Below are 7,881 nucleotides of genomic sequence, written 5' to 3' on the forward strand. Positions count from 1 at the left end.
TGTGCCTGATTACATGTGATCGAGCGAATCAACTGGCTGACTGAATCAACATATGGTATTATAACATACTGAATGGGGAAAATAAACTAACACATGTTGATATACTAAAAGTCTGAACGATACCTAATCAAACTGCGGAAACACAAATATAAGTCTGAAGATGACTGTAACCAACATAGCTTAACATGAAAAGCCTGCGACTCTGTCTAACTGTTACTATAGTTTGTGAAGCCTCTAATGAAGTACTGAAAATATTGACTGTCTGTAAATACTTAAAGACTGTAACGTAATAATAATTCCTTGAAAAAATTGGGGTTCACCACTAGCTTGTACGAGAATCCTAGCACTCTGAAGTGTCAACCTGTAAACCGTTACCTGCATCATGAGATGCAGGCCCCGGGCTAAACGAACGTCAGTGCATTTGAATTGCACTGGTATGTAAAGAAACTGAATGAAAGAACTGTAAGTGGGGCACTTGGGTAAAGCGCAACCCAAATCAATAAAGATGTAATAAGTGTTGTAACTAAAGCTGAACATAAGTACTCCCTGTTCTGAATGAGAAACTACCTGTTTATCTGAGTAAATAAGCTACAGGTTTAGGCCCAATATATAAGTGCATAAGCTATGGCCTCAGGCCCAAGTATACATATACATAACTACGGCCTCAGGCCAAAAGATGCATAAAGCGTAAATTACGGCCTCAGGCCTAAATACAGGTGTTCAACATTCAAGAATTTAAAATCAGGAACTGAGAATCATATTGTTATACATGATGCTGAACAATTGGTCAGCACTGAACTGAGATATGTATTTCTGAACTGATTATAGAGTGTAAAAATACTGAGTTTTCATGGCTGAGACTCATGGAATATCAAGGAGCTGAAAGTCATACTGTAATGTATAATACTGAAATACTGAATCATGCTGGACTACATAATAATGGAATACTGAATATGGCTAGACTGAGACATGTATTCATAAACTGATTATGGAGTTTAAAGCATAAACTATTCATAAGCAATTTGAGCATCACTATCCTGAGACATGAAATCATACTAATATGGCTTTGAGAGTCATACTAAAATACTGATATGATATACTGAACATGAATTCATACAGAGACATGAAAACCTACTGAGGTGCTGATATGCAGTATTGACTATTATTATACTAGCTGAGACATGAATTTATGAACTGATTATAATTTTAACTAGTTTATAAACATGCTGTGTTTCTAGACTGAGACTCATGGGTATAAAACACGAGTCTAATTAGATTACGTTCTGAGTTCAGAACCTCTGGAATGAAAGTCATGAACAAACTACGAAACTTGGGAATGAAAGTTTTGCAACTATTCAAGGAGACTAAGCTGAGCTATATTTCTGAAGCAATTCATAACGTTGTAAAAGAAACGTAGCGTAGGGAGAATCATTAAGACTCCCAAATGTAGAGAGTTAGCCTCACATACATGTAATCGCTCTAATCTAACGAACTAAATAGCTTATCTGATGAAGAACACCAAAACCCTAGCTTTGAATCGTTTAAGAAGGATTTACCTTGGAAATCCTATGTTTTGGTTGAAGAATCATGTTACTAATCATGAATTAATGAGAAATCGTTAGAGCAAGCTTACCTTGACGTGGGAGGATGAGAGAGAAGAAAAACAACCTTCTAGGGCTTTAGAACGAAGTTGGAATGTTAGATAAATGAAATTTCGAGTTAAGTGTTGAATTTATAGCGTAAGCATTTTGAACCCCTAGGCTCACCGAGCGCGGTCTAAGGCGAGCCCTTGCCTCGCCTTAGGGGGCAAGCTCCCCTGACATTTTAGACTATGATTTTCTCTTCTTTTTTTTCTTTTTTTTTTACTTGTTGGACCCCTACCTCACTGAGCGTGGCCTATGGCCAGCCCTTGCCTCGCTTTGGGGCGAGCTCCCCTGTCCATTTTACACTTAGTCAAAATTTCATGTTTTCTGCTCGTCAACAGGGTTCAGTAAAATAGGCATAATTCCTAGCATAGAGCTTCATTAGGGCTCCACAATATACCGTTGGAAAGCTATTTCAAAGGGCTACAACTTTAATGTTTAAAGTTTTCTCAAATTCTCAAAGTCTTTTAATGAAATATGGCTGGAAGCCAGACCTACTGTAAACCTGGCCGATTCTATTGAATCCTAAGCACCTCTCTATTAGCCATTTTATGACGATCATATCTCTTTGCTCCGAACTCTGATTGGCATGATCCTTCACTACAAAAAAATGGATAATTTGCGGAGGTTGAAAGTTGCAATTCGCGGAGGTTTTAGCCTCCACTAGTTGCTAGAAGAGGCTAAAACCTCCGCGAATTGCAACTTTCAACCTTCGCAAATTACCCATTTTTTTTGTAGTGCTTATATTCCTGGAAAGGTATTTCTACGTACTGCAACTTTCATTAAGAGACCTTTTCCAAATTCCCAACTAATCAAGAGGCTACAATTGCCCCAAGTAAGCCTCTCGGCCACTTTCGCAAAACGTTCGAACCCTCAAATTTTCGCTCAAACTCTAACAATGCGAGTCTAACCTTAGTTCTAAAATATGGGGTGTAACAAGTTCAGCATAAAGTTGTAAGTTCTTTGAATCTTTGAGTAACACCATCTTTGAGGTCGTTTTGGTTTGACCTAATTTGATTTAATTGTTGTTTTGGTGAATAAGATGGAAGAAAAAGTTGAAGGAAACTATTAAAACTTCATTTTTGAAGCTGAAAGATTTCAGATCTCAATTCAAAATCTGAGAACTAAAGTTTGTAGGTTATCCGTTGTTAAAATCTTTTGGGAAATCATTTGTTGTACTTAGGTTTAGATTTACTTACTAATTTGGGGAAATATTAAAGGAAAATTATAATTGTCACGACCCAAACTGATGAGCCGTGACGAGTGCCTGATCTCTAGTGACCACATACCCCTATACTAGTATCTGGATACAAGGGCCCATACATAACTTAAACTGAACTTGTTCTGACCCATGGAAGCATGACATCGTGAACTCTATACAATCTTGCATATATATAAGCTGGAAAGAACAATGCAAGCTGACTAGGCCGCCACATATACTGTACACAAAAAAATAGAATCCGTCGAGGCTATGTCATCTGTCAAATACATACAACATTCTACAGACCTCTACTGGAGTATAAAACTATAGAAAGGATGGGACAGGGCCCCGTCATGCCCATATGCATATACATCTCAAAAAAATGGCATACCAAAATAGACCGCAGTTCTGGATCAAATGGAGCGCACTGACCACTGCTGGGTAGAGATCCTACTAAGCCGGACCACCTGTTTGTCTACCTGAACCTGCGGGAATGAACGAACCCCCCGAGCAATAGAGGAGTCAGTACGGATAATGTACTGAGTATGTAAGGCATAGGAGTAATATAAACACAAGAACATGAATGGAATCTGAACTCAAAAGCCAGCGACCGTCGAATACATCTGTATGACTGAGTATCTGAAAGTATGTACATAAATTTGTATATTGTTCATGCCTCGTGGGCGTATAATATGCATGCTCTGAATGATAATCATGCTCATGTATATATAGGTCATAGTACTGAGGAACGTTCAGCCCGATCCATTATCTCATATCTCATCGCCCTCTCTGCGGCCATCATCATCATCATCATCATATCTATTGCTGCGGAACATGCAGCCCGATCCATATATCATCATCATGGTGCACCAACTGATCAGGTGGTAATACGTATATAACGCTTATCCTTTTCCCCATACCCCATATAAATACAATATATGTGTATATAACGTTTTCTGGTCACGAGTCAATATGCATATGAATATATGAATGCAATGCATGAATACACTGAGTACATAGAACTCTCGGAGTGACATAAGGTCGTACTAAGGTCGTACTATCTCCGATGAACATCCTTTTAGCTAACATCATCAATATAAGAAATACCAAGACCTATGAACAGGAGGAACAATCATAAACGGGGCATGCGAACATCAAATACTGAAGTACTTCTAGTGCTTCTTAGAGTAGAGTAATATGGAAGCTCGTTTGCTCGCTTGTTGGTTCATATCATAAGATCATGCCAAAAATGAAGGAAAGGATAGCCTTAAGATACCTTAACATCTCCTTAATCACTTAACGTTCTCCTTCCGAGTTCGCAAAGTCTACATTCAAGAGGATCATACCATAGTGAAGTCTTGGAAAACACTCTTAAGCTCAACTAGCATAATTAACGAGTTAACAAAATTTGGGCAGCACTTCCCCTATTTTATCAACTTCCACCATATGGCCAAACAACAATACAACATCCATAATATCACAATCAAGAAGTTACATCCAATTTAATCCTAAGTTTAGCCAAAATCCCCTTTTTAGGTTCACTCATAGTCATCTTCTTCATTACACCATCCGTGGCTTCTCCACTTTAATTCTTTTTCTTTCTAAGGGTTGCTAAACCCTTAAGCCAACTCAATCATATAAATAAGATGGAAAACATACCTTGTAATCAAATAGCTTCACCTCACTAAACTTCCTCCAAGATCAAGTTCACCACAACTTTGAAGAAAAACAAGAACAAACACCTTCCTTGGATCACCTTCAAGTTTTGATGTGATATGGAAAGGTGTGGGGTGAGTGGGAACCTTCAAGAACTCTTAGGAAGCCTCTAGAAAGGTAGAGAAATAAGTGTGGAAAGGTGGAAACGAAATTGGGGTCGTTTTGAACTTAAAAAGGTGGCCAAAATCACACTGACTCGCTGCGGAGAGTATGCGACCTTGCACACTAAGTGTGCGGCCGCACACTCTCCTCACCATTTAAGGGTGGTGTTGGCCAGTGAGTATGCCCAAAATTATCAGCGTACATGCAGTGTGTGGGTCAGCACACTCAATGTGCGACCGCACACTACCCCACTTTCTCCAATTTCGCGAAATAGCGTTCTTTTCGATTCGTTTGACCTCCAATCCTGATGGAACCTTCTTGGCACTTGTCTAGAACTTCATTAACCATCTAAGGGGCCTTATAGCTCTCCCTAAAAGTGATTCTAGGAAATGTGCAACTCACATGGTGTGAAAGCTTTTCAAACATGACTCAACCTAAACTTCCTCCGACGAACTTGCTTTCATTGCTTCATATAACTTCGAAACCTTAAGACATACACTTAGCATTGTCAAATACCCTTCTTAACCTTACAAGGGCTTCATGTGCACTTTAGGTTTACATTAGCATATTCATAACGCGAGCGACACGAAATTTCCAAGGTGTAACAATAATCATCATTTGAGGGTTTGAAAAAGCTTTTTAGATAAATTCGGGTTTGGGTTGGAATTTTAATTAATTAGTATCATTATAAAATTAGCCAATAGAATCGGGTCACGTAATAAATAAATTCATTAATATTAATTTCAGAAGGCGCCGTTACAAAATAAGGGTATTTTAGAGACAAAAGGTTGACGGCGGGTGCATTTTTAGCCCGAAAGGTGGATGAAGGGTATTATTGTACCAAAAATGATAGTTCAAAGACATTTTAGGCCCTTTTCCTTAATTTTAATTGACGTTTCCTCTTTTCCTTTTGGGTGGGGTGGTGAATTGTGATAGGAAAAATGTTTTTGCTTTTGAATTGTCAAGGGACATGTAATATTAAGTATATTAAATAGTAGATGTATGAGTATTGTGATTTTTCACTCTCACGCACCTAAAAGAGAATATATTTACCTCTTTGCCATGTCAGCCTTCAGAAGGTGAAGGCTATCTGCCAAGTTTGGAGATAATTAGGACCGAATACACTTTAAATGCGTACTAAATAAAAGTTGTCAAGTTGAGGCCAAAATAGGACATAAGGTGTATTACTGAATAGCTTACGAGTGACACCGTCTTAATAGTATTAGTCCAAATATATACAAAGATATGACCAACTAACATGTTTGTACCTTATAAATAAAGGTAATGCAATTACAAATTATATGTAACTTATTTTAGTTGTGACCTTTTAAAGGACAGGCGATGACCAATTACATTTTGAATCCAAATATTAGTTTACTCACAATGATAATTAATTAGATACATTAAGTAGTTTTATTTTATTACTCTAGCAAATGTTACTATTAGAATACATATGCGATTAAAATTTGACATCTTTGATAATGACTTGGGAAATTCGTGCAACACAAGAGTATAGAAACTAGTCTTACAAAAGGTGAAAGCTGAGACTCTTTTCCCTCTCAATGACATTTTTCTTGCAAGCAGACTTTTACACGAAGAGAAAAGTTTACTACTATTAAACTGGTATGAGAAAAATATGTAGGATGACTTGAACCAAACACAAGCATGTAAGCTAGACTATCTTACCTTCTACAAAATGTAACAGAAAAAAAAAATGAAAAGAAAATTATTACACATGCTATTTTCCCTACACAAACTACTCTTCTATATCTCCGTAGAGCCGTCTTCTATATCTCCATAGAGCCGACGACATTTAGGACATGACTGGTTCCCCTTTTCCGTCCAGCCTCGGATGCAGTGATCATGAAAATGATGACTGCACGAGGGAACAACTCGAACGTCTTCTCCAATCTTGAAAGCTTCCAGGCATATCGTACAACTCTCCGCCCCAGAAAATTGTTCGAGGGGGAATGAGGTAACGCTGACCGGACTGTAGTGGTCAACGTCTTCAATGCCGTCACTTGACACTTGGGTTGATAGAGGAGGTGTTGCCTCAGAACCATCAACAGTGTCATCTCGTGTTTGATCCTGATCACGTGTAAAGCACGCGTATAGGAAATACGCGATGACAAAAAAGATAAAGACTCCCCCGGTGATAAATAATGGAATCTGTACCAGCTCATATTTGGAGCCTTTATCATCTAGATTGGTAGGGGATTGCATCATCTCCCAGACACGAGAAGTAAAACGGTGAAAGCTGCCACTAAGTCTATAGCCATAAGAGAAAGTAGTAGATTTTTAGCTATTGGTTTGGAGAGGTTTGTATTATGTTAAATCTGAGATTTGTGGATTTGAGTGTGGTCTCTTTTGAGTATGTGCATGCACAATTTATATAGAGAGGAAAATCAGACGAGTGCATGCACGAGCAACTTTTTCCAACGAGTGCTAACTGATTCTTTTGTATTATTAGAATCTTTATCACTAACGTGTTGAACTCGTATATGCTACTATTGTTTTTTAACTAAACTTCCACAATCCACATATAAATTAAATAGCAATAGCAATTAATTGAAAACATAAAAAGCCATTTGCGTGTAAAGTTTGTTTTGGCCTATTTTTATAGAATTCCTGAGAAATAAAACTATAGGCTTTCTTCCATATCAACATTTAAGTAGTAAAAATTAGTGAAGTTTCAAATGGGGCGATGAGTGTAGTAGGGGTTCATAAACATTAAGGAAAAAGTAGTTATAAATGGATTAACTAATTAGACGAAAGAGGCTATAGGATAAGAGATGACGAATTGTCATTTGTACATTATAAGGTTATTCTGAAGAGGACCATAAATTTGATGTATAAGTTAAACCATAACAAACGACAACAATTAGAAATCCATGATGAGATCAAAGAAATGGCAGATTTACAGTTGAGCTATTAATTTCCAAGCTCAACGAAATATTGAAGTTTTGCAGCTTGATGGTGAAATTTTTTAATTAGCCTATGTTGCTCCCAAACGCACACGCAAGCCTACGTGGTAGTACAAGTAATATAGTGATTTTAGAAATCAGATGCTGGCCCACCGGGACTTATGATTAACCATTAACCAAATTAACTAATGCTAATTATCTACAAAGAGATGAAATCTATAGGTTGTAATTGTAAACTAACTAAAAATAAAAGAACACAACTAATGAACTTCAACCAAGAAAGAACAAGTCTTTT

At 37.5% G+C, this 7,881-nt stretch overlaps 1 protein-coding gene across 1 annotated transcript; it reads right to left on the reverse strand.

Moving 5' to 3' along the window:
• Positions 1 to 6,426: 6,426 nt before the first annotated feature.
• Positions 6,427 to 6,888, reverse strand: LOC132034624 (putative RING-H2 finger protein ATL61). The gene has a single exon (XM_059425009.1). It carries the CDS (start codon positions 6,886 to 6,888, stop codon positions 6,427 to 6,429), a length of 462 nt encoding a protein of 153 aa, XP_059280992.1.
• Between the last annotated feature and the right edge of the window lie 993 nt (positions 6,889 to 7,881).

The sequence above is a fragment of the Lycium ferocissimum genome, chromosome 10, assembly GCF_029784015.1.
Source record: "Lycium ferocissimum isolate CSIRO_LF1 chromosome 10, AGI_CSIRO_Lferr_CH_V1, whole genome shotgun sequence".
Lineage (NCBI taxonomy): Eukaryota > Viridiplantae > Streptophyta > Magnoliopsida > Solanales > Solanaceae > Lycium > Lycium ferocissimum.

Bases quoted from the DNA above. Each gene is read 5' to 3' on its own strand.
- LOC132034624 (XM_059425009.1), bottom strand. From the start codon at position 6,888: ATGATGCAATCCCCTACCAATCTAGATGATAAAGGCTCCAAATATGAG.